Source organism: Sus scrofa, chromosome 5, assembly GCF_054392235.1.
Source record: "Sus scrofa isolate SSC_HxYL_T2T_F1_AM1 chromosome 5, Sscrofa_HxYL_maternal_Yorkshire_Landrace_v2.0, whole genome shotgun sequence".
Classification (NCBI taxonomy): domain Eukaryota; kingdom Metazoa; phylum Chordata; class Mammalia; order Artiodactyla; family Suidae; genus Sus; species Sus scrofa.
Window position 1 is genome coordinate 108,719,117 of NC_139387.1, and position 27,562 is coordinate 108,746,678.

The 27,562-nt window shown below is 41.5% G+C and overlaps 1 protein-coding gene and 1 long non-coding RNA gene across 11 annotated transcripts in view; one reads left to right on the forward strand and one right to left on the reverse strand.

The window, feature by feature from the left end:
- Positions 1-1,329: 1,329 nt before the first annotated feature.
- The window catches only part of PPP1R12A (protein phosphatase 1 regulatory subunit 12A), a 151,833-nt gene continuing 125,600 nt past the window's right edge, over positions 1,330-27,562 (forward strand). For all 10 annotated transcript variants that reach the window (XM_084957774.1, XM_084957771.1, XM_084957773.1 and 7 more), the window contains exon 1: positions 1,330-1,834. In XM_084957774.1, coding sequence (XP_084813900.1) covers positions 1,598-1,834 — 237 coding nt within the window. In that variant the 5' untranslated portion in view covers positions 1,330-1,597. The remainder of the gene's footprint in view (positions 1,835-27,562) is intronic.
- Positions 11,309-14,980, reverse strand: LOC146403612 (uncharacterized). Its single transcript, XR_014804611.1, has 2 exons — positions 14,870-14,980; positions 11,309-14,728 (listed from the first exon to the last, which is right to left on the reverse strand). It is a non-coding gene; the product is annotated as an uncharacterized LOC146403612 (long non-coding RNA).

The following is a 27,562-nucleotide window of genomic DNA, read 5'->3' on the forward strand; positions in this document are numbered from 1 at the left end:
AATTGTTCACTGCTGTATCTCCAGCATCTGGAACAATGCCTGACCCAGTACAGGTGCTATCTGCTGATGGAATCCTAAATCCTGCTGCAAAGAAAATTAGGTGAGTCAATTAGTTCTCTGGGACTCAGTCTAGATGATCCCTCAAGTTCCATTTAATGTTAACCTTTTATGATTTATTTTGGCTCTAAATGCTGTAGAAAACTGAGGGTGAAAACAATGTATTGTTTAGGAAAATGTCAACTGGTGGAGATTATAAATAGATGGCTCAAAAGACAGTATTTGTTACAAACCGTGTGTGTGTGTGTGTGTGTGTGTGTGTGTGTGTGTGTGTGTGTGTGTGTGGTGTCATACAAGAAAACGTTCACCAGCCTTTTTATGACGATAAACTATAAAATATTTTTGATCACGTGATCTCAGGTGGTTTAAATACGTCACTGTATCACTAGTGCTTAGAACAATGACTGGCTCATAGTAAGTATTCAATAAATACCGGCTAAATCAATTGCGTAATATTAACATTCCTTTTGAATTCTAGAAGCAGCTGGGTCTTTAGCCATCCTTAGAAAGCGATAGAGCAGGAACCAGGAATCCCTTAAAAGGTCAGGACCAGTAACAGGCTGAGCTAAGTTCAGGAGTAGCACCAGGGAGGATGAAAGCGCTGAAGGAAGGGACAGAGGACCCAAAATATGCTTGAGACAAAAACAGAACCAAAACCAAAGAACCCCAACCCCCAGGAACACATCAACAACAAAAAAGCGTAAGCGGAAAGACGTTTCTACAGCGAGGCTGGCAGAAAGCCACTGCAACGCCCGCAGGCCAACCCTCGTCGCCAGGCGGTCACCTTGCGCTGAGATCTGGACAAGCACCACCAAAGCCCTCGCTACCCAGACCCCGCTTTTAGAAGGGCCTCGGCAAGCTCATCGGGGTGCCTGAGAAAGAGAAGGCACCAGCGCTGGATTCGTGACCTCCCTCTCCTCCATTCCATTCAAATAACGCAACCAATAGGCAACCCCTCCGCCCTGAGCAAGCGCCCCGGCGGAGCCGAGACAGCGCCGGAGGCAGGCCCGCTCCCGGAGCCGCCCCAACGCCGACGGCGGGCCTCCGCAGCCCCGGCAGCCCTCGAGGGGCCGGGCGGCCTCCCCGCCCCGCCCCGCCCCGCCCTTCCCGGCCGGTCCCAGCCCCGCAGCCCCGGCCGCCGGGGCCACGCCCGCTCCCCTCCCGCGGCCCGACCCCCGCCCGCCGCCGCGCGCCGCCGCGCTCTTCCTGGGGCGGGCGCAGGCCGGCGCGCGTGCGCACTGGGCGCCGGGCGCCTCCCTGCCCGGATCTCGCGAAGTTACGTTAGACGGGCCGCCGGGACGGACGGGCGGCCGGGCCGGGGGCGGGCGGGCGTCTGCGGTCGGAAGGGAGGTCCGCGCGGCCGGGCGCGCCGCCCCAGTGCTCTGTGGGATACTGGCAGTCTCGAGCGTCTCCGCCCGGTGCCCAGCCCGCCGCCGGGCCGCGCTCGCCGGGGCAGCCCCACGCCCCCTGCCCGCCGCCCCTCCGCTCGCCGCCTCCCCCGCCCTCCGCGCGCTCGGCAGACCCGGCGGCAGGAGAGGGGATGAAGATGGCGGACGCGAAGCAGAAGCGGAACGAGCAGCTGAAGCGCTGGATCGGCTCCGAGACGGACCTCGAGCCCCCCGTGGTGAAGCGCCAGAAGACCAAGGTGAAGTTCGACGATGGCGCCGTCTTCCTGGCCGCCTGCTCCAGCGGCGACACGGACGAGGTGCTCAAGCTGCTGCACCGCGGCGCCGACATCAACTACGCCAATGTGGACGGGCTCACCGCCCTGCACCAGGTCTGTGCGCCCGGAGCCGGCCCCCGGCCCCCGGGTCTGCGCCGGCCTCCGCCCCGGCCTGCGGAGGCTGCGGGCGGCGGGAGGCTCCCTGCTGCGGGGCGAGGAGGCGGCTTCCCGCGGAGGAGGAGGGCCTGCGCTCGAGGCCCCTTCCGTCCAGCCGGTGGCGGAGTGGGGGAACCGGGCTGTTTCCGGGGCAGAGGGGAGAGGGACGGCGGGCCGCTGGGGCCCCGGCCCGCTGGGGACGCGCCCTGGGTCTGGGGCCGAGCCGGGGAGGCTGTGCGCGCCTGGGCCCCGATGTTAGCGGCAGGCTCGGGCGACCGGGGCCGCCGCGGCAAACCACGAACGGGGGCATTCGGGGCCCTGGGATGGGCGGACGCCTGTGGCTTGTAGGTGGGCACGGAATGTATGGGTTTTAGGACTCGGTCAGGGCGGTGATGATAGTCGCAGGAATCGAGAGCCCCGAGCCGGGCGCCCCGAGCGGGCGGTTTCCTGTTTTCCCCTTTATCCCCCTCGGTCACTGGGGAGGGGGTGCGACGAGTTGACGGGCACCGGCTGGAAGGGAGGACGGGAAGGTGGGCACGGGAAGGAGGCCTTCTCCGGGGCTCGCCCCTCGCTGGACGGGAACGTACGGACAGTCCCTGGGAGCAGAGGTGGCCGCAGTGTCGGAGATCCTGTGGCCCCAGGTCCCAGGGTGTGCACTGGGGTTGGAAAGAGTACGAAGACACTCTTTTCGGGGTCGGCTCCCCAGCTCTGGTTTTTCTTTTGGGGGGTGGGAAAAGAGAAGGCTGGTCACAAACTTTTCTCAAAATGGATGCTTTGTGCATGTTAAAGTTTTATAGGAGTCTGATTGGGATCGCTCAATGTTAGCCAAATAAGGAGAAACTATTGGCAATCCAGAGATAATGTTGCTTTGCCTTTAACAGGCCAAAAGCAACACCACCACTTAGAGTTCCGCGTAAAAAGCAATTTTTAGTGATGGAAATAGATGTCAAGACATAAACTCTTTATATTTTCTCAGTAGGCACCTTGGAATTACTAGGAAACGACTTTACAGCAGTAGCTTCCCCTTACAACGAGGAGACTTGGAAGCTAACCCAAAGTTGTCTTGGTTATATGTGTAAGATGGTAGTTTTATTTTGATTAAGACAAAATTAATTTTGTAACAGGAACTTGTTTGGGAGGTGGAAAATTAGGGCTTTGTATTTCATACATATTATCTTGCTGCCTTTTTAAAAGACGTGTCTGGTGGTGGTGGCATTTTTCCTGCTTCCTGTTTCGTGAATGATGACCGTTTTAAGTTTTATTTGATTGAATTCTCCTATCAAACTTGGCTGGTAGCCTTTGTTTACGAAGTTGACTGGATGAACTATAATGACTGACAAATTGCAGGACAAATCTGGAATTTGGAATGTGGCACCAGTAAAAGTATAGGAGGGCCTTAAGCTCTATATCTGTTTCATTAATTTAGTCTCTAATGTATAGCAAACTTTTTTTTGACTGAGGTTTATTTTAAGGCGTAGCGTAACTTGAGATTCTAGAAACATGGTGTCGAGAATGAGAGAAGCTTTTGGTATTAGAAGTGATAGTTATGTAAGATGAACCTTTACAAATTTCTTTCACATGTAATTTGCATGGTTTAGTATGAAATTGATTTGGGAAGACAGATTTTTGTATGCTTGAGGTCAGATAGGCAGATAGTGGTTTATATCAGTAGGTTTGATTAAAATTTTCATATAGAAATGTGAAGTTACTATGGTTGTTGAGGAGCCCAATTGTATTGGCCTGGAGGAAAAGGAAAAATTTTAATGCTTATATTAATTATTATTGGCTTAGGTAGAAAGAGAAAATACATGTAACAGGTTTATTAATTTTTTTTTTTCCTTCTTCAAGAAGTTTTGGACATGTTGCAAGAATTATCAGACTTATCAGTGTCTTCCTGGTTAACTGAATTCAGTGGTTTGGCATTATACAGGTGTTGTCTTTATTTATTTTCCTTTTTAATTGACAAGCGCCTAAGCAGTAGTTTCCAGGTTTCTGCATAATCATTTACATAATATCTTTTTGTAATTTATTTGCACATTCCTTAAGTCAGTAATGTCAAAATCTTTAAAATATCAAGCATTAAAATTTTTATTGTGTTTTCTCCATCCTCATTTCTTGTTTATTAACTCTTGTACTTTTTTGCCATTGTGACAGAACGAGGAGTTCGCTTTGGGCAAATTCAGAACAACGGATAGTGAAAGGTGATAAAACTATTTTAAAAAGCATCACAAGAAAATTTTAACCTTAAAAATGTCTTAGATATTGATTGTTTTAAATACTTAAATTACAAAACCTAAAATAGACCTGATTGGGTGAATAGTCCTTGAATATTTTTTATTTAACCTCTCAAAAGTTCATAGAATAGCTAGAACGTTTTTAACCAGATTAATTATCGATTAGTCTCTTGGAATATTCGTTTACCCTTTTGGTTTTGATCAAGCATCTTAAATTTCACTGTCAAGAGATAAGTTTTATGAACTTTAAAACCCATAAATACTCTTCTCAATCTAATATTTTACTTCCATTTTAATATAAACAGCTTGCATTTTTAAAAGTTTCTTTAATTGGTTGAATGTTCACTCATTAGAAGTTAAGAAAGATAGTTTTCAGCCTTTTTTTTTTTGGTGTAGAAATATGTCATTCATATGGGAGAAAAAGCAGTGTTTCTAAAACCTCTTCCCCCTTCCCACCCCCCTGACCCCTCTCCATCCCTTCTGGTAGCTAGAAATCAGTACCGAAGTTATGATATAACTTCTGATATTCTAAAACTGAGGTCTAGGGTAGATTTTTATTTTTATGAGTGGGCAATAATCGGCTCTGATCAAGCGCTACTTAGAGTTGTAATACTGTACGGTATGTATCTGTATTTCAGCATGCTTTATAAAGATTTTAGGACATTATTAATAGTTTTCTGTAGAATGCTTTATTGCTGATTCTTACTGATACTGGTGTGCATAAAATATAGGATTGAGAGTTCTTCCAGCATTTGAGTTTAGCTTTTTGATTTTGTAAAATCTTACTACTTCCTCTGTGCCTGTGACTTCCAACTGAGTTTCCACTTCTCACATTTCTACAGCGCTGCAATCCCTCATTTACTTGCTGATGATGAAATGTTGATTTAAAATATTCAATATATTGTGGTTTTTTTATTTAAAAATATATCTTCAAGTAATGATACAGTAAGTAGAGGTCCACCCCCTTTGCCATAGACTAGCAACTTTTATTTATGTCAATATCAGGAATTTTTTTAAATCCAACCTGAAATGAAACTTTTTTCTTTGTTTCCCAAGCCTGTTCTTCTCATTGATGCCTCTGTCTCTGGTAATGATGCCATTAATTTCTGGTTTAAGCTCTGGAGATTTTAACTGTTGTTTGCTCATCCCCCTGTCTACGCATACCCAGGCAGCCTTCACAACTGCCTTGGCGTCAGCTCTTTTCTTGCCACTCTTATTATCAACCTGGGTCATACCTTTCTTATTTCTATCCCTAGAGTATAGTAATCGCTTAATTGCTTTTCCTGCCTCTCCTCTCCCCGGTCCAGTCCAGCATTCATACTGCTCTCAGATTAATCTCTTAGTATCATTTTGACTCCTCTCCATAAATTCAGATTTAAAGTGTTTGGCAATTTAACCTGTACTTGATATCTCTCCATTGTATTCTATCTGGTATTCTTTCTTATTTCCCTGTGTATGGCCATGCTTTTTCTACCACTAGAATATACTCCCGCCTTCGTTGCCAGTCAAAATCCAGGTCATTCTTCAGGCTAACCCATGCCATCCGGAAAGGATCTTTCTGTCCTTTGAATTTGTGTTAGACTGTAGCACTGGAGAGACTCTCTCCTCTGGGGTGTTCCTTTTACCTTTCATTCCTTTAGAATTAAAGTGTGGCTGACTTACAGTGTTGAGTCAGTCTCTGCTGTATACCCGAGTGACCCAGTCACGCACCTGTACACGCTCTTTTTCTCACGCGCGCCTCGGTCAAGTTCTGCCCCAGGAGACGGGAGGTAGTTCCTGCGCTGTGCGGGAGGACCTCCTTGCTTATCCATTCCACGTGTCATGAGTTGTCATTTTTACCTTGTATTTGGCCTCATTGGTGCTATTAAAACGCTTCTTGCGGAACAGTGTGTGTTTTGGGGTTTGTCTCTCCTGGCCAACAGTAAGGACCCAGTCTTCCCCATTTTTGTGTGTCCAGAGCCTGGTAGGTGCTCACTGAAGATTTATTGAATTTTGTCTTTTACCTCGTGTCATAGAGACAAGGTTTTGTATTTGTACGTTTTGAGATCAATTGTTAGAACAGTCACACCGCCCCTCAGGTATAGCAGAACTTGTGGATCTTCTGTGCAGATGCTTTCAATGTCTTGAGATTTTTGTAAAAATTCAGTATTAACTTCCTTCAAATGAAAAAATTCTGAATCAGTTGGACTACTAAGTGATAGAAAAACATTCACTTGAGTTGTCAGTTATCTGCTGCCTTCTTGATAAAGGTCGGTCCTAGTTCCTATAGAGGAATACGGAGTATCCCGTGTTCTGTGCTACTGTAACTTTAAAACAAACTTTTCCTTTTCTTTCCGGTACAGACAGACTTGGAGATAAGTTTACTGTTACATCCTTTGGCTCTTAAAATATAAATTTTTTCAACTCCCTTAAAGGGAGCCGTTTGAACCTCCTTTGAAAAATACGTGACTCCTCTCTTGTCAGTAAAAGGAATACTTCTGTGCAGTGTTTTCTAAGTGCTTAATCTTCTCAGCCAAGCCATTTCCAATGAATCATAATTTGAAATGGAACTCTCTTTTTGAAGTGTTCTAATGGGGCTGCTTAGAGTCTTTTCCAACCCAGAGGAAAAGATGCTGGAAGCAGCTGATACTGAGTCTTGTTAGAGAATAGCGTAATTGCTCTATGTAAGAAATCTCTTTAAAACTGAATATAGAGTTTATAATTGTTCACTTTATTTTTTCTTTTTGGTGGGAGATGTTAAGACCTTGGAAGAATCTATTGGATCCCTTATAATTAATATTAAAAATCTGTGTTGTAAAAATGTGTGGTATAAATTATTTTCTCTACGTAGTTTTATTTAAAAAGATATAATACTTTGTGCTGATAGTTTTTATTGAAATCATCCTAACCATTAAAAAAAAAAAAAAAACACTAAATAAACAAAACTTCTAACCCCAAACTGGCCCCACACTTCCTGCAGATGAATGGACAGCCCTAGCCATATACGGGGTGTGCTGGTAGGCACCCCGGCCCACACTGCTGCTCTTACAATGCCTTCTCTGCAGTTGCTGCCTTTGTGCTTCCTGGCAACAGTTTTGTGGTCTTTGAAGTGTCATAACCAAGAGCATCTTTCGTGTGCCCCAGCTACAGTGTGATTGCAAGCTATGACTGAGCACTTTCTTATATAGCTAGGTAGAAACTGTAGAGGGATAGAGGAAGCTTTTTTTCACCGTTTGTGAATGCATTTTACGTGACCGTTCACGAAAGAGATGTACTTTAAAAACTATCTAGTTTAGATAATTTAAGAACTATAACTGTATAGAAGCCTTTGGAGGGAGGTGAGATACAGACCATTGTTTTTTACTGCTGTAATATATTACTTCTTAATGCTTCCTGAAGTTATTTTCATTGCCTTTCTCCCTGCCACCAATTGTGATTTTTCACCCCACTTTTCTTGTGAAAGTTTGTGGGGTTCCACAGTTGGGGTGGCAAAGGGGTGTTGGTATTTTGGTGTATCTCGCTCTTGGAAAGGTTGAAGACCCCAACAGTCATTGTGAGTTTGTTCTAAGCTGGTGTGGGTACGTAGTAACCATAACTTACCGGTGTTAGGTTGAGGAGAGGGATTGGCTGACGGTTTGTTATGTGTAAAACATCATGGTAGATCATTTTAGAAGCAATATCTCATTTAATTCTCACGATATCCCTTTTCCCTTGCTCAAGGTTACTAAGATAATAAATGGTGGAGCTTGGTTCTAACGTAGGTTTATGTGATTCGAGAGCCCAAACTGAACACCATGCTACTGCCTTTTAAGTCTGAAGAAGAAGGTGTTTTTAACTCTTTCATTATGGTTGATATAGTTGGGAGTTTCTGTGTTCATCAGCAGAGATCCCATGAGACATAGACACATAGATAAAATTTTTTCTTCATCTACTGACTTTCTATGTAATTGAAGTGCAGTAATACTATACCTAAATTAATCTCAAAATCTGTCCTAAATTTTAGGAACTGCCAGGATTGTTTTTGATTGACCATTATGTGCATAATATTTGATCAAGTGCTTTGGGAAGTTACAAAGGAAGTTATAACAGCAACAGAACTCTGCTTTTTTAGGACAGAGTTTATTTATTCTTGAAACATCTTCATTTTTCTTTATCCTGAAAACAGCTTATATGAATGCTTTAGGCATTTTAATGCACATTTATAGTGTTCTTTATACACATACACACTTAACTTTTTCAATGAAAAGATAAAAATTATAGGTAAACTCATCAGTGATAGTGAAAAAAGGAAAGCAAGCAAGCTCTGGCTTATCACCATCATTTCACGTAATCTTTTGAAATTTACTTTCTGTACAGTGATTATCGATATTTATAATTAGGACTCGAGATGTTACATGAAATGCTAATAAAGTTACCAGAATTAACTTCTGAATTAGTAAAATAAACTTTTTAATGTTAGTCGTGTTCGATTTTAATTGGAAACCTTTCTTTAGGAATATCTAAGTCCTAAGAATATTTCATGCCCTAAATCATTTTGCAGAATTCATCCAAATCATATATCAAGTCTTACCTTGAAGAAGATGGTAGAACTCTTTTTTCTTTTTGGTGGTCAGTGAGAGCACCATTTGAAATGTGATGTACTTGTTGCTCCTCGGATCATTGGTTCCCAGAATTTTACACTTTGTGGACCAATAAAAAAATGTTTTTGTTTCAGTGGCTGAAAGAGGGGAACCTCATTTTTGTGTTGTCACGTTAGGACATTAGAAACAAACAACTGGATTACTCTTCTGCCGTCATCATTTCATTAAAAAAAGAATATTTTAACAACAACAAAAAGATATGGTATCCAAATAAAGGGCGGTGGGGACTCTTACCCATGGGTAAGATTATTGCTGTATTGACCACAGGTGTTCCTGATGCTCTTCCATGCAAGAAGAGTAGTTCAGAGTGAACGGATCTCAAAACTTTATTCCCTGTGTTCCCTGTTTGATGGGATATGGCAAGCTGCACCGCGTTAGGATACAAGTTGCTGGCCCTCATCAGCCAATAGGGAGCAAAAAAGAATTTACCTGCAGAGATTCAGGGCATCGGTGAAAGCTTTCTTTAGGAACCACTGGTTTCATCTTTACATTTCCGTGCATGTAATCTTCCTCTGGAATGTATCTCCCAGCTTATTTATATTAAGGCACGACTGGAAGCGCAACGTGTGTATTTGCTTGACCACTGGGCACACAGTGATTCTTTCCCTTTTTAAACCCTAAATTTGGCACTTACACACTCCCTGCCGTTGTGAGTGTGTCTTATCTCCAGACGAAGTAGTGAATTCCTTCAGGTGGGGACTTTGCTTCATTTCTCTTTAAATCCCTGTTGGTATCCACATTTTGGTTTAGCAGGTGCATAGTAAATGTTTGTTGATTTAAAAAAAATGAACACAAAGTAGACTAATCTTGTGAAGAGCAGAGTTCATAGAGAGCAAAATGGTGACAGTGTGGAAAATGGAACGGAGCTAACAAACATTAAAAATACTCTGATAAAAAAGCTTATACCAGTACCTTGCTTTTATTTTATTTATGATGTAAAAGTAACATTATTACAGTCACAGTTTAGCAGGGTCTTAGGTTTTTTCGAAATGAAATGTATTCCTGATTACCAGTACAAGTAGAATTTGCTCAGTTTATGTAACATACTTTAAAAATGAATTTCTTTAAACAAGTAATTGGGTATTGGTTTAGAAAAAGAATCCTTAGCATGCTGTCCTTAGAAGCTACATCATACTTTGTAATGATTTAAATCACCTTTTTTCCTAAATAACACTTCGTTGTGGATCCCTGTAGATGAGTGTTGTTTCTGGCCGAATGCGTGTTTGGGTTGTTTATCTTTGCATTGTTGTGCTGGCTCGCCATAAAAAGACAAAGTTGAGCTCTGTGTGACGGCCCTAAGTGTGCCTGCTTGACTCGCATGCTGCTCCGTGGGTGGAGACATTCCACATCGTGTGTGTGGCGGAGGCATGTCCGAAGTGACACTTGGCAGAAACCATGGCAAGAAACGCAGGCATTTCCGCAGCTGCCCCTCAGTGATCTCCTTAAATGCGTTATGTGCGTCCAGAGAGGTGCTCACTGACTAAAAAGTGTTGTTTTAACATGATTATTAACCCATAAAAGCTGAGAATACATGTTTTGTTTAACATGTTGCCCCCCCCCCACCAAAATCATAAGGTTGTAGAAAGTTTGTGTCATTTTCTTGAATAATGTATAGTGCAAAGGAGAAATTTGTGAAGTGACACCCTTTTAGAAGTTAACCACATGGGAAAGTATATTTTCCTGGATTAGCTGTTTGCTGGAGTAACACACACACATCAGTTACCTTTACTTTGTAGTAAACTCAAGTGTACATATACATTTTATTAGCCTTCAAAATTATTTTAGATGGTTGTAAACGTAATCCATTATTTCTCCCTCTGTTTGGAACATTTCTAGAACTTTTCTATTGGAGCTTCAGCTCCAGAAGGTTCTTTGGAATATCCTCAGTGTTGAGTTGAGTTTGTGTTTTGCTTTTGTTTTCTTTCAGTAGAGTTTTTGAAATGTTGGAAATGATAGTCATTGGAGACAGTCTGGTGAGTCAAGTGCATCATAAGTAGTCATGGTTAATAAATATTATCCGTGATTAGATTATGTTTTCGGAGAAACTTGTTTTAATTGGAAGACGATCGTAAAGAGACCATCTTGGATTTTAGTTAATTTTTTGTGCATTATTTGGGCTCAAGTATACTGCACAGTGTCTTTGTGATTAACCTAGGGAACGCTTCATTTGTGTTCCAGATTGTGCCTGAGATAAGTCAGTAGCTTATATAGCTTGTGAATTGACCCATGGTATTTCTTTGTGAATGTTTGTGTTTTCCAAGAAGATTTTGATGCTGCTGTTGCCAGATTATGACACTCCATTTCATTAGGAGCTATCGTTTTTCACAAAGGTATGTTAATTTTTACAGGTTTTCTTAAAGTATTGGAATAGGGAACATATTCAACCGTTTCTTTATCCTTTCCAAGTACATGGAATGATCTGCATAAAAATTTTGCTTAATGGGAGTTCCCGTCATGGCTCAGTGGTTAACCAGTCCGACTAGGAATCATGAGGTTGCAGGTTCGGTCCCTGGCCTCCTTACTCAGTGGGTTAAAGATCCAGCATCGCCATGAGCTGTGGTGTAGGTCGAAGATGTGCCTTGGATTTGGTCTGGCTGTGGCTCTGGCGTAGACCGGCGGCTGGTGCTCCAATTCGACCCCTAGCCTAGGAACCTCCATATGCCATGGGAGCAGCCCCAGAAAAGCCAAAAAAAAAAAAAAAAAAATGGCTTCATATTCAGATTTTTTCCCTCTCAGAGTATCTGCTGCTATTTAACTCTTTCAGTGGTCTTTTTTCTAACATCAACATGTCTAAATTTCTGATTTTTTTCCAATGTGGTATACACGAAAATGCCTCAAGTAATTATTAAGCCTTCAGTGCCTGCTGCCCTTGCTTTTTGTCTTTGCCGTCTGTCTCCTTTTTATTATTAAACATAGCTTACTTTCAAATTTGTGTAGTTTTATATGTATTTTATCCCAAACAAAAATTGAAGGATAGTTATTTAAGTAATTAAAGTGTCTTTAAAAAATATGAAAAAAGAAATTAAGTGCTATTGACATTTTTAGACATTTTAAAATTTTGTACACTGGAGTTCCCTGGTTGGCCAGCAGTTAAGGATTCAGCATTGTCACAGCTGTGGCTGGGGTGTGACCCCTGACCCTGGGACTTTTCTGTGGATAGAGCTGAAACAAAAGAAAACAAAAAACAAATACAAAGCAAAACTGTGATAGACTCCTTTGATCCAACTCCACTCAATTTATAATTTTCTAAAAATGAGATTATATTCTTCCAGTTTATGACCTGCATTTTTAGAGATATGTCTTTGTTAATGAATATTGGTTCCACCGTGTGAGTTTGTGTGTACATGTGTAAGTACAAGTGTACATTCTAAAATTTATTTTCCAAGTTGTCTGATGGTGAGTATTTAGGTTTTTTTATATCGTTGTGTTTTGTTTTTCTTTATGGCTGCATATGGAAGTTCCCAGGCCAGGGATTGATTCAGGGCTGCAGTTGTGGCAATGCCAGATCCTTTAACCCACTGCTCTGGGCTACACTGGGGATCCATCCCACACCTCTACAGTGACCTGAGCCACTGCAGTTGGATTCCTAACCCACTGTACCACGGTGGGAATACCTTCAGCATGTTTTCAATTTCTTTTGATATGGTAGATATCACACTATGTACGTCTTTGTTCTTCTGTGACACTGTTGGTTCAGATTGTTTCTTAGGGATTTCACCTGCAATTTTGTATGTTTTGCCCAAATAACTTTTTTGTTTGTTTGTTTTGTCTTTTTAGGGCCGCAGGTGCAGCATATGGAGGTTCCAAGACTGGGGGTCAGATCGGAGCTACAGCTGCTGGCTTTACGCACAGCCACAACTCTGGAATCCAAGCCATGCCTGCGACCTACACTGCAGCTCAGGACAACACGGTATCCTTAACCCACTAAGCAAGGCCAGGGATCGAAGGCACGTCCTCAAGGATTAGTTACTGATGAGCTATGATGGGAACTCCTTTTTTTCCTCTTTTTAAAGGCCGCTCCTGCCCAGGCTAGGGGTTGAATCGGGGCTACAGCTGCCAGCTTAGGATACAGCCACACTGGATCTGAGCCACAGCTGTGGCAACACTGGATCTTTAACCCACTGAGCAAGGACAGGGATTGAATCCATATCCTCACAGACACTGTGTCCGGTTCCTAACCTGCTGAGCCACAAAGGGAACTCTGTTTTATGAATGCTCCTGTTCAGTTTCTTTTTCTTATCTATTTCTTTCTTACAGAAAAATGTTCCAAGTTTCTCTTTTTGTTCCTTCTCCATATTGTTCATTCTTACAGTTTCAGCTGTTCTCTAAAAAGAGATCGAGTCTCCTTTTTATGTAATCTGTATCTTATTTTTAACATTATCGGTCTTCCGTTTACTAAACGACAATCTCAGGGTCATCTTGTGTTTTTTTCCTTCCAATTTCAACATACAGTCAGTCTCCTATCGTGCACACCTGAAAAAAAAAAACTTCCCAAAGCCATGCTGCCTTTTTATATACTCAGTTAACAGAACTAAAAGCCCGCTGTGTCATACACTGGTAAATGCTGGGAGGATATACTTTTAAACACATGTGATGTCAGCACTGCCTTCATGGAGTTTAAAGTGAAGTTGCTCAGCCATCAGGAAGGTGCAAATCAAGCCCATGATGAGATACCACTTCACACATACTAGAGTGGCTATAATAAGAAGAAAAGGTAATAACAAGTAGCAGTTGGGTGGGGCCTCAGGGTTGCACAGAGTTGCCACATAACCTCGCAGTTGTACTGGTAGGTATATACCGAAGACAACTGGAGACGTGTGTCCACAAAAGTGAATATGTTAGTGTTTCTAGCAGTTTTATCATAGTAGCCAAAAGTGAGAACAGCACAAACTATTTATCACCTGATAAATGGATAAATAAAATGTGGTGTATTTTGTTATTGAAATCAGCACAATAAGAAGAAACTAAGTACTGATACTTGGTGTAACACAGATGAATCTCAAAGACATTATGCTAAGCGGAAGAAGCCCGTCACAAATGACTACGTATTGTGGGATTCCGTTTATATGAAATGTTTAGTTAGAATAGGTAAATCTGTAAAGACAGACGATAGATTAATGGTTGCCAAAGGCTGGAGGTTTTGAGGAGAAATGGAAGGTGACTGCTCATGGGTATAGCATTTCTTTTTAGGGTGATCCAAAATGTTCTAAAATTAGTTGTGATGATGGTTGCACAACTCCGAATATACCAAATGTTTTTTGTTTTTTTTTTTAATGGCCACAGCCCACACCACATGGAAGTTCCTGGGCTAGGGATTGAATCAGCAGCTGTGGCAGCAGCGGATCCTTTAACCTACTGTGCTGGGCTGGGGCTTGAACCTATACCTCCACAGCGCCCTGAGCCACTGCAATCAAATTCTTAATCCGTGAGCCACCGCGGGAGCTCCTACACCCAAGCCTTTGAATTATGCACTAGAAATGGGTTATTGTATAACGTGTGAATTAATTTTTAATAAGCTGTTATGTCCTAAAGGATGAAATTATTTGTGTATTTATCAGTGCTCACCACTAAAGGTTGAGGCACTTGCAGAGGCTGTCATTCTCTCCTGCCTGTTCCTCAAGCCCAGCGTAGGCCCAGTGATCATCACTGTAGTCATGACGCGAGGAGGACAGCCAGTCCTTGTCCCGGCCGCAACACAGCTGGCAGGGCTGAGGGTATGTAAATAAATAAAAGGAGAGCACACGTTTTTGTCAGTTACATGTAGGGTATGTAATGGTTGTAGTCCAGAGTGCTGAGGAGCTTGATGAAGGCACCTCTGGCCTAGACTGGAGGGAAGGGCAGGCTTTCCGGAGAAACTGAATGGATACGGATGGTGAGCGGTTGGCGTGGGGGGGTAGACGCAGAGGCGTGCGTGCACTTGGCATCCGCTTTGGACACCTGGGCCACTGGAGTGCTTTTCGCAGGATGTATTCGCTCAGTAAATACTTGGTTTGTGCTTACTGTGTACGTTAGGAGCAGGCTATTTGAATGCTGTTGGGAGAGACAGGCAGTAAACAGACAGTGACAATCACGTGTGCAGTGTCTGCTGAAGGAGATGTATGGCATATTGAGCCAGCCTGGAGGAGAGATGGCCTGCTTACAAATAATATATAGAAATCTTATTTGGAAGTTTCCTCCCCCCTCCTTGGACTGAGCCTATTCTCTTAGCTTTTTTGAATGCCAAAAAAAGAAAAAGAAAAAGAAAAGAAAAGAATTTATGAGGCTACAGAAAAAGCACAGAATAAGGATTCACAGATTATTTAGCGTTTTGGTGAGCTGTCATAAAATTCATGCAAAATTTTGTGTTTGTTTTTCTGTGCCTTTCAATTCAGAAAAAATAATTCACTTTTAAGTAAGGTGAAATTTACTTCTGTGGTATTGTGGGGGAGAGCAGGGTATGCACTTTTAGGGGTATGAGGGGTTGGGAGGGTGGGGCACAGAACTGTGGGAAAGGAGTAAAGGAGCAGCGCTAACAACAATCCACAGGCGTCTGTTGCCTGGAATAGTGCGCCGTGCAAAGAAGGTCATGGGTGAAAAGGAGAGGTGAGAGTACCTTCTCCCAGAGGATGCTGGATTTTGCTAAGAGTTGTACAGGTGAAGCATTCAGCAATCTCTAACTTCCTTTGGGCTTTAAATTTGCTAAGTTGTGTTTTCAGAGAGAATAAAGGTAAAATGTTAGCTATAATTAAGAAACTTGATACATTTTTTACCTTGATATATTTTCCCTTGGTATGTTTTTTCTTTTGCCTAATATATTTTGGTCTTTTTTTCCCCTTTTTGTTCAAACTACTACTAGAGTTGTTTTGCATATTTAAATTTTTTTAAGTTGCATAGTTAATAAGAAAAGCAGCAGCTCTGCAAAAGGTTGTGCGGGTTATTTTGACCATGAGCAAGCATGACTGGGCTTGTTTTAGTGTAAATTAAATAGGACATGGCTATGTATTAAACCTTGACTTAAATGATCACAGGATTCTTCCCTTTTTAACTCACCATTGACATTTAAAGCCAACGTTGGTGGGGGTGTGGGAGATTACATTTGTGTTTGTTTTACGTGTGAAATGGACTGATGGTATATACATTGCTTCCTTTCAAAATACACCTAAGTGTCAAAAAAGTTAGTTTCAAGACAGTATGCATGGTATGATTCCCTTGGGGGTGGGGGAGAATGTTGGTTTGCATAGAAAAAAATCCAAGTTATCTCTGGGAGGGAAATATAGCATATTTTGGATTAAATCATCTTTGAATCTTGTACAACAAGCCAGAAAAAAAGTGATGAAGGTGAATGTGAACTGGAGAAAAATGCCTCTGTGGCTACTTCCAGGAATGTATTCAGGATTAAATATAGAGACACTAACACAATTAATGAATGAATTTTAGTTCGCTGGTCTTTGGCCGCTCAAGGAAGCTGGTGTGGAGGTGAGGCATTTATTTCTATGTTATGCCTGTCTTTTCTCCGAACCTTTTAGTTCATAAGGAAAGACTGGTTGTCGCTGTGATGGACTTCTTGGGAGAGTTTGACAAGTACAGAAATGAATTAGGGGTTTAGTTGGATCATTTTGAAGCTTTTGTTAAGTGTACTACACAGAAAGATAAGCATAATTTCCCAAAAGGCAGATAGTTTTGAAAATAAATGGATTTTAAAAGATAAAATTTGGAATTCAGGATTTTAAACAGTTGTAATGGGAAGTATGTAGAGGAAAAAATCTAGAAAAGCAGTTTTATTACATTGAGCTCTTTTGCCTGTTTTATATGAACATGAAAGACATTTAATGATGAGTATCAGTTTTAAGAATGAATTGAAAAATTGGCCACAAATTTCTCGGAATAGAATCAAGCATGTTGAAGCCCAGAGTTATGAGTTTTGTGAAATATTTCTGAAGACAGTGAAAAGGGGGCTTTTAAGAGTTGTAAAATGGAACAAGAAAGGAAAAAGGAAGGAAGTGAGGCACAGCAGTTCATTTACAAGCGCGTTTGTTTAAAACAGGCTTCTACTCTAAGTGGCAAAATTCCAACACACGGTGTTAGACAGCTGGTTTTAGAAGCGATTGTGTTGATCACCAGATGCCAGTTGGCGTTTTCTGAAAACAAGTTTTATGTTGACCTGTCCTTACTTCCTTTTCTGACAAGGTTGCTAAGTTCAAATGAGGCAGATTTGCTAACCTAGTATAGCTTGATTTGTAGCAAAGCACTTGGACCGGCTCTCGTGAGATCTGAGTGGTTAACCTGACAAAAACCTGACGTGAATATTAGCAGGATTAGATGGATTAACCGCGGAGTGAACCGCTGTGCGCACGTCAGCCTACGGATTGATCACTCAGTGTTAACTCAGAGAGAAGACCCAAGTGGTGGACCCTGTGTCTTCTTGACTGTGTCTTACTCAGCATTTTAGTAGGTAAAAGTGTAGAAGCTGAGAGAAAACTGCAGAAAGCATGAGCATAGCAGGTTTTAAGCGATAAAATGAGATCATGGGTATTAATGTAAAACTGCATTAGAATGTTGATGACTATAGGTTTTTAGAGACCGTCTTTGACAAATTTGAGGAAAAGTTTGCTAAAAGATTAAAAGCAAGCCCAGTGTCAGACAACAATGTAATCATTTTAAAATACACTGATTCAGGGGAGTTCACCTGTGGCACAGCAGAAATGAACCTGATTAGTATCCATGAGAACACGGGTTCAATCCCTGGCCTCACTCAGTGGGTCAAGGATCTGGCGTTGCCATGAGCTGAGGTGTAGGTCACAGACACGGCTCAGATCCTGCGATGCTGTGGCTGTGGCTGTGGCCGTGGCCGGCAGCTGTAGCTCCGATTCTACTCCTAGCCTGGAAGCATCCATATGGCGCGGGTGCGGCCCTAAACAAAAGCACTAAAATAAAATATACTAATTCAGTGCAAAGCTAAATTAGTATTAAGCCTAGATAAAAAAAAGAAAACAAAACACAAAAACTGTTCCTCAATGCTGACATTACATTTGTAAAACTGTCTAGTTCTGCACTTGAAGATTTGTCTGCTGTTTTAGCAGATCTTACCAATTACAGCCTTCTTTTGACTACCCACCAGTGGAATAAGAAATTTGTTTCTAGAGAGAAAAGTCTGTAGTCCAGTCTTTTTTTTTTTTTAGAATCGTTAATGAATTCATACACAATTATACACACACACATAAACCCTGACACCCCCAAAGTCATCAGCTCAACTATTTAGAGTCCCTTGGGCATTAAAAAAAAAAAAAAAAAAGGCTGGTTTTCAAAGCTTCTTAACCCTTAGTATTTGACCAACTACTAGTAGGGAAATGGTCCAAGGACCTCTTGCACATATTAGGATTCTTTAAGTAAGAAAAGCCCATTGGAACTGGCCTAAATAAAACGATTCTCTGTAAGATTATAGAATCTGGGCTCTTAGAATGAATTGGTGCCAGGGAATTTTTGCAGCACAGGAAGTCCTGGATCTAAGTTTCTCATCATTTCCGACAAGTCTACTTTATTCTTTTTTCAGCAGAACCTATTACTTGTTTTCCCAGTTCAGAAGGCAAAATCAGGGGCCAACAACGGTTTCAGAGCTTACATTCTGGTCTAGATGTCCAGAAAGATGGCTCTCCTTCCGAGTTCTGATTCCACATCCTGAGGAAAGGGGCCTTATGTTACTCATCTGAGGTTGTCAGCAGTGACTGATGGGGCTGGGTCCCTCTGAACAAGGGGATGAGGAAGACGTAAAGCTGGAATTAGTGAGTTCATAAAGAAGCAAAATCAGTTGTATAAATACATCATCTATAAAAATCAAAAAGCATGAACAAGTACTCAGTCTAAAATCAGCAATTCTCAAATCTTTCTACTTCGAGGCCCCTTTATGCTCTTAAAACTTGAGAACAGACTACACCAAACGGGGCAAACAGAACTGGGGAAGTCTGAATGAGATGAATTATGCCAAGATCAATGTCATGGGTATCATATGACTGTATGGTTTTCACAGAATTTTACCATTGAGAGAAACCGGGCAGAGGAATATCTCTGGATAAATTCCTATAACTATATATGGATCTACAGTTATTTCAATAAAATCGTCATATTAAGATTTTTATTATTTTTTGTCTATCTTTATTGTAACGTAAAAAACAGTGAAGAACCTAAAGACCTTTTTTATGTTGACTGACTTTTTTTTTTTTTTTTTAATTAAATTTTTTTTAGGAGTTCCCGTTGTGGCACAGCAGAAGCAAATGTGACTAGTATGCATGAGAATGCAGATTTGGTCCCTGGCCTGACTCAGTGGGTTAAGGATCTGGTATTGCTGTGAGCTGTGGTGTACGTTGCAGATGTGGCTCAGATCCCACATTGCTGTGGCTCTAGTGTAGGCTGTTGGCTACAGCTCTGACTTGACCCCTAGTCTGGGAACCTCCCTATGCCACTGGTGCAGCCTTAAACAGCAAAAAATAAACAAATAAAATAAAAAATAATTTTATTGGGATATAGTTGACTTACAGTGTTGTATTTCAGGTGTACAGCAAAGTGAATCAGTTACACAAATACACGTGTCCATTCTTTTTCAGATTCTTTTCCGTTATTTTAGAATGTTTGATTAGAGTTCCCTGTGCTATACAGTAGGTCCTTGTTAATTATCTGTTTCTTAAAGTTTTGTTGAAGTATAGTTGATTTACAAAGTTGTGATAATTTCTGCTGTACACCAAAGTGTTGGCTGTCTTTCACATATTTAACAAATTAGAAAATAAAGCTTGGCGTTCCCATTGTGGTGCAGCAGAAACGAATCCGACTAGGAACCATGACATTGCGAGTTCGATCCCTGGCCTCGCTCAGTGGGTTAAGGATCTGGAGTTGCTCTGGCTCTGGCGTAGGCTGGCGGCTACAGCTCTGTTGAGACCCCTAGCCTGGGAACCTCCATATGTGTGGGTGAAGCCCTAAAAGGACAAAAGACAAAAAAAAAAAAGAAAGAAAGAAAGAAAAGAAAGCTCAAAAGCTTTAAAATATTATTTAAAAAATAACATATGCCAACATATATAGCATATTTGTGAAAGAAGTATTTTACAAATTAAAAAATTTAATGAAGAGTGGCATTGTTTTACATTTTGCGGATTGTAATGTCTTGCTTCATAGAAGATAAATGAGTTCTTCTATTTCTTCTATTTAGTCTGATTCCACATATATCACTTTTGAAAAGCTCTGTCATACACTCATAAGAGAATGAGAGTCTTGACCTTGCCAGACTTGCTGTAAGGGTTTCAGAGAAACTCTGAGCTAAGTAAAGAAATAAACTATATTCATGGTTTGGTAGATTGACTGTTGAAAAGAAGTTAATTCTCCCCAAACTAATCATTTATTTTAAAAAGTTGTCTCTTGCTAGATTAAACATGCATAACAATAGTGGAAACATTTACTCTGAATTAATAAACCTTTTAAAGTAAAATATCACAAGAGACTGCTGAGGCTCTTTGTTAAACCAATTCTTTATAAAACTTGGAATTTATATTTATAGAGGGAAGAGGTTCTGTTATACTGATTAGATGGTGATTGAACTATTGGTATTTCATGAATTTAACAAATGTTTGTTGAGTGCCTTGTATGTGCCAGGCTTGGTATTACGAGATAAGAAATACAGACAAAACTTTGCTCTCCTTAGTCAGATAGTCAATGAAAGTTGTGTTGAGTATTTCGAAGGAAAAGCATAAAATACTGTATATTCAAATGTATTTCAATTAAATGGAAATAATAAATTTTTCTAAGGGAATGAGAGTTTGCATGGGATCTCTGTGGAAGTGGTGGTTGAATTGAGACCTAAAGGATAAATTGACGTAACTTGGTAGAGTTGATATAGTAGAGAGGTAGATTCTCAGTGGTAGAAGGTTGAGGAATAGGTTTCTGGCCAAAGGAAACAACATATAAAAGCCATTCAGGAGTTCCCATGATGGCGCAGCAGAAACGAATACGACTAGGAACCATGAGGTTGCGGGTTCGATCCCTGGCCTCGCTCAGTGGGTTCAGGATCTGGCGTTGCTGTGAGCTGCGGTGTAGGTCGCAGATGCGGCTTGGATCCCATGTTGCTGTGGCTGTGGGTAGGCCGGCAGCTGTAGGTCTGATTTGACCCCTAGTCTGGGAACCTCCGTATGCTGTGGGTGCAGCCCTAAAAAGACGGAGGAAAAAAAAAACCCCATTCAGAGGAAGGAGGGAAGGCGCGCGGGCGTCCCGCCCAGTGGACGAGTAGTAGAACTCAGTGGGGTCGTCACTGGAGCACATCTGTGGGAGGGAGCGTGGCGCCCCAGGAGGTAGAGGTCAGGTATGGTGGGACCCCGGGAGCCCTGTTAAATCGGTCTCATACGAGAGCTCTAGGAATACCCGGGAAACTTGTGGTTGCCTCCTGTGATCCGATGGGCATTTTCAGAGACGTGCGCTACCCGTGGAAAGACTGGGATGCGGGGAGGAGGAAAGGGAGTTGGAGGCAGACCCGCTCTGGGGGCGGTTACCCTGGAGGAGAGATGCTCTTCTCAGCTCGCTCTTGGATTGAGCCCTGGGACTTCCCGGGGTAAGAGGCGTCCGAAGCGGGGGGCAGGGAGGGTGCAGTATAAGAATTCTGGGGTCCTCATGTTCGGGATGATTCACCAAAAAGGGCAAGCAGATTTTGCTAGATTTTTGTTTTGTTTTTTAGGTCCGCGCCCACAGCATATGGAGGTTCCTAGGCCAGGGGTCGCATTGAAGCTGTCGCTGCTGGCCTGCGCTGTAGCCACAGCAGTGCCAGATCTGAGCCGCGCCTGCAGCCCACACCACCGCTCAAGGCAGTGCCGGATCCTGAACCCACTGAGTGAGGCCAGGGACCGAACCCGAATCCTTATGGATACTAGTCCGGTTCATTTCCGAGGAGCCACAGCGGGAACTCCTGCTAGGATTTTTATAACCTTTCGCATGTGCTAAAGGAGACATGAGGAAGGAGATGGACGTAGTTGTAGGTGTTTGGGCCTGAAGGAGGCCTAGGTCCAGGGATGGAGGATAGTTTGTAAAGGAAGGTTTGGGAGGGTGGATCATGGCCTGCCTGGAAGGACAGACTTGGTGTGTAAATTGAGGAGGAATTGGTAAAACTGGAATGAATGAAGTCTGTTGGAGGAGAATTACTTTGATAATCATGGAAAATAGCAGCTTGGAAAACTTTTCAGTAGTTCACCCCCAGAGATAAAAGTATTTCTTCCAGGAGTTCCCGTCGTGGCACAGTGGTTAACGAATCCGACTAGGAACCATGAGGTGGCGGGTTCGATCCCTGGCCTCGCTCAGTGGGTTAAGGTTCCAGTGTTGCCGTGAGCTGTGGTGTAGGTTGCTAAGGCTGTGGGGTAGGCCGGTAGCTACAGCTCCAATTCGACCCGTAGCCTGGGAACCTCCATATGCCGCGGGAATGGCCCTAGAAAAGGCAAAAAGACAAAAAAAAAAAAAAATATATATATATATATATTTCTTCCAGTCTCCTCCTGATTTTATTAGATACTCTGAGTTTCCTAGTCACTGAAAAAGAGTTGGTTTGGGGATCAATATTGTATAATTTTTATGTTTAGAATTCTGTGCTGAGGTTATAAAGTGATTTTTGTTAGGAATGGATGCTTTCTGCTTCTCCTTCTCTCAAGTCAGTAATAACTTCCTTAGCCACTGGCTACAGTCTATGTTTCAGAGTGGCATATACTTAGTACTAAATTGAGAAATTTTAAAATAATTTGAGCTGTTAGTATTCATCTTTGTACAATGACTAACCTTCAAAATCGGAGGTTGTTGTTTGTTTGTTTGTTTGTTTTTTGGCTTTTGTCTGTTGTCTTTTTAGAGCCATATGGAGGAATGAAATTCATAGTGCATAAAAAAGATTTAAAGCATTTTAATTTTGTGTAGCTCTTATAAGATTAGGAAAAACATTTTTTAAGGACAAAGTAATGGAGATTGTACACTTTGAAATGTACTTTTTTTTTTTTTTTTGTCTTTTTGCCATTTCTTGGGCCCTCCCGCAGCACATGGAGGTTCCCAGGCTAGGGGTCTAATCGGAGCTGTAGCCGCCTGCCTACACCAGAGCCACAGCAACGTAGGATCTGAGCCGCATCTCTGACCTACACCACAGGTCACGGCAACACTGGATCCTGAACCCACTGAGCAAGGGCAGGGATCGAACCCGCAACCTCTTGGTTCCTAGTCGGATTCGATAACCACTGAGATGGGAGCTCCCACGATGGGAACTCCCCTGAAATAGACTTTTTAAGATGCATTTCAATTGTCGTAGTCATCCAGTCCAGTTCTCTTTGAGTTTGGTCTTTTAGACTAAATCACATAGGCCCTTTTTTCACCCAATGAACTCTCTCCTTTACTCCCACCACCGTGGTAAATCAATTGTTGTCAGCAGAATAATTCCTCCCTTTTTTTCAGTGAAGACAACATGGCATTAAATAGAGGCGTTAGGGTGCAGAACTTGTAGTTTGTAACAGGTTCTTATAGAGTGGCTGTGCAGTAGAATGGCTATGTAATATTGTCTCACAGTAATCGTATGAGGTCAGCATTTTTATTCTTACTATTCTGTTTTACTAGTGAAGAAAAGGAGATAGCAGTTGTGCAAGATCACGAAAGCTTATAAATTGCAGAGCTGAGCATGGCACCTGGGCAGCCTGATTTGCCGTTGTTCTCTTAAACACGGTGTTACAGCGCCTCTGGACTCCTTGAATCACCTCCTTGGTATCCTAAGGAACCCGGGGCTAATTACAGGTCTGCAGCAGGGCCAGAGCGGAGCCGGCAGATCACTTATCTCCTAGGGTTGTGCCGTGGGGTGTTCCGGGAAGCTCCCCTTATGCAGCCAGGGAACACCGAGGTCTGCTTTTGCCAGCTGCCTCGCTCTGCTGTCCCAGAGCTTGCTGTTTGTGGTGGCAGGCGCTGTTGGACCGGGAATGTAGGACCCCGACGTCTGGGGCGTGGTTAAATTTCGGAGGATCAGTCCTTGGCTCTAAGTACCTTCACCTGAAAAATACTAACTGAATATATAAGGACGAAGGTATAACAGAACTAGAGGTCACTGGTCTTATATTGATACTTTATGTTTCAGTTAAATCCTTTAAAATATTCCTTTTGTCTGAAGACATCGTGTAAAAAGCCTTATTAAATGCTTTTCTTTCGTTTTCATTTTACATATACAGGATCTTATACCTGCTTTTCTGCCAGCTTCTGCTCTTGCATTAAGTCATTTTTTCCATTACTGAAAGCTTGTTTGTTTTCTTTGGATAATCTGATTCCAAGTTTAGAACTTCTGCTTTTTACAGGACTGTGGATGACAGGGAGATAAAAAGCTAAAGACCATAAGAAAAGAAGTTACTAGTTTCAGCAGAAAATTCAAAAGCATCTGTTTTTTTCTATTATGAACTGTTCTCTTCCTGTTTTGGAATAGAAGTAAAACTAGAGCTTAGTACAGGTATGGTGGTTATCATTGATGTTTAACGTACTGTAAGCATTATGTTCTTTGAAGATTTGAAATAATTAAATACGATGCTTCAGATCATTACGTTTTTGTTTGTTTGTTTTTGGCTGCCTGTGGCATATGGAGTTCCCAGACCAGGAATCAGCTCTGAGTTGCAATTGTACCTATGCCACAGCCGTGGCAACGCGGGATCCTTGACCCACTGTACCGGGCGGGGGATCAGACCTGCGTCCTAGCGTTCCCAAGACGCAGCCAATCCCATTGGACCACAGTGGCAACTCCGTCGTGTTTTCTGTTGTGGTTTTTAATAAGGTACAATAGATTTACAGTGTTTTACCAATATCTGCTGTACAACAGAGTGACTCAGTCCTACGTATACATACATTCTGTTTTTAATATTAATTTCTATCATTGTCTATCCCAGGAGATTAGATACAGTTCCCCGTGGTATACATCCTGTTTTAAATAGAAGTAAATTTTAGGAAAGATTATACTTTGTAAGACATTGTGAAATTTAATGTTGTCTTTAAGAAAGCTTCACATAGGAAAAATGCATTATGAGTTAGTGTCCTAATTCAACATTTCCGGTCCCAGAGATCCATTTATATGAAGAAATCTTCTATTCTTTCAGAAATTCACGGTAGCAGGCCATCTGCTCCTTAGGCTGATAGTGGACATCACTCCATTTAAAATACTAAGAACCCTTATTGACTAATACACCCTGGAGTGTAGCAGTCTTCTAGTTTTTAAAGAAAGTAGATTTATTTTGGGGGTTCCCATAGTGGGTTAACCGGTCACTGCTGTGGTATGGGTTCTAGCCCTGGCCTAGAAATTTCCACGTGGCTGCAGACGAGCCTCCCCTTCCCCCCAAAAAACATTTAAAAACCAAGAAAATAGATTTCATTATGTAATAGATACAGTAGATACAGTAATAAAGTTTCGTCACCACTAGTGAAAATCGACAGCAGTAGTAGAATGAAGGTGCTCGTACTCTATTTACCAACTGTTTATTTTTTTAACTTTTTTTTTTCTGAACTGATGATCTTTTTGTTAGTATAGGTTAAGTATCTTTAGGCAATCAAATTTCCCCCAATTTTGAAGGTAGGTTTTATGTTCTTAGTTACCTTTGAAAGCCAAAGTAGATTTATTGTAAATGAAAAATCATGAGCAATGAGTTCCAGTAGAATTAAGGAAAGCATTAGAGCTTGTCTTAATAATTTCTTAGGGTAATGGGGAAATTTATCCAAAGACATCTCACGTCTCTTTTTGATCTCTTTCACCAGACTGTCTTCTCGATGGCACCTTACTCTTCCCACGTGCCCCTCCCTTGTCCTGGTACACCTTAGAGACTCTGAGGGGAGGGGCCAGAGAACCTGTATTTACATACAGGTAAAAGAAATGTATTTTAAAATTAAATAGCATGAATAAAAGCACACTTAGATGATTTATGAAGTACAGTAAGTCTTATACACTATAAGCAATAAAAAGCTGTTGTTTCTATTGGTATTTGCTGAATGTTCAGGGTTTTTTGTTTTTTTTTTTCCTTCTAATTTTAATTGTTACGTGTAAGCCGTATAAGAAAACTTGGAAAACACTTTAAAAAGGAAAAAAAAAAAAAAAAAACAGTGAAAAGAAAAGGAAAAGAAAGTATTCCATTTACTCTGTGTTAATAAATTTGCGTATTTCCTTTAGTCCCTCTCCCTTTCCTAAGTGTGTGTCTGTACTTCTGTGTATTTTTTAAATATTCTCAGTTGCACTGTAGTTTTTCTATCCTACTTACCATTTACCTAATTTTTCTACATTTTACCTTCGAATAACATTCACTAGGATGTTTATAATTTTCTTAACCATTTCATTTCTGTTTTTAGGTTTTCATTATTCATAGCTCACGCGTTTGTTCACTCAGCTCTGCTACCACATACTGTGTCCTTGTGCTGGCTCTCGTATTTTGATGAGCATTTTAATGTATAAGAATTTTTTCAATGAAAGAAGAGTGATTTCACATGCATAGTTCTCAGAACTGAATTTTCTGGATCAAAATGAAGGAATATTTTAAATTGCTTATAAGCATAATCAAATTGCCCCCAAAAGGTTGCAGCATCTAATTGCCCACCTGAAATGGGGCTCTATTTGACGCTAGCCTCACTTGTGCTGAACGCATATCATCAGCCTCTTCCAGTTGAGTGTAGAGATATGGATAGTTTTTACCATCTGAATATATTGTAGGTAGATTATGTAAATTAAGAAAATATATATAATGAAAACCTTTTCATAGTTATTTTAGTGGTTTCCTCAGTAGAAAATGCTTGATTCAAAATCATAATTAAAAATACATACACAAGGAGTTCTCATTGTGGTGCAGCAGAAACGAATCCTACTCGCACCCATGAGGATGCAGGTTTCATCCCTGGCCTCGCTCAGTGGGGCAGGGATCTGGCGTTGCCGTGAACTGTGGTGTGGGTCACATATGCGGCTTGGGTCCTGCATTGCTGTGGCTGTGACATAGGCTAGCAGCTGTCTCTCCAGTTTGACCCCTAGCCTGGGAACTTCCGTATGCTGCAGGCCAAAAACATTTTAAAAGATATGAGTTAGGAATGAAGCAAAAACCTAAACAGATGTACAAACAAAATATGTTAAATTAGGAAGATAGTTATAATACCAGACAAGAAACAGTAAGTGAAGAGAAGGTAGCTGGAAAGAACATTGGTTCTGTATTAGGGGTAAATCTTTTCCTGTGCCATTTTTTAGCTCTCTGTTCTTATAGAACCCCTCAGAGTTTGTTTCCCCGTTTGTGAAATGTGCATGATGTAAGCTTAGAAAATGATTCCCAGGAAAGGCAGGTAAGAAGATTTGGAATACACAGGTACTGTCTGCCTCTCCTTCAAGAAAAAAAGAAAATGAAAAGAAAACCAGATTAGGTTATTTGAACAATTTTCTTTACATAGCTCCAGCTCTTAACTATTGTTACCATTAAGGTATATTATTAAGCTCTAGTGGTGCTGTCTTTAGATGATGAGCTTTTCAGTTTTATTTTGTTGGATATGTACACAGAAATTTGCAGAATGGCCTGTAAAAATTGTTTGCCAGCTTTTAAATATACCAAGTTGGAATACAATAGCTATAGTAAAACAGGAGTAGAATTAGTGGAGAAAGGTTATTTTGGTAACATGGCAGCTGGAAGAAAGATCAGCCAAGCCATCTGTGAATTGACTTACAGTGTAATGTGTTAAAGAGGATTTTCAAACATGAATTTTGCTATTTTAGGTTTTGGAAATATTTTTGTATTTGCATTTGAACTTAACTTTTGTGTGGTCTTGGGAGTCACTTCAAGCAAAGTAATGATGCTTCAGCGTATCTTTCTTTTCTCACC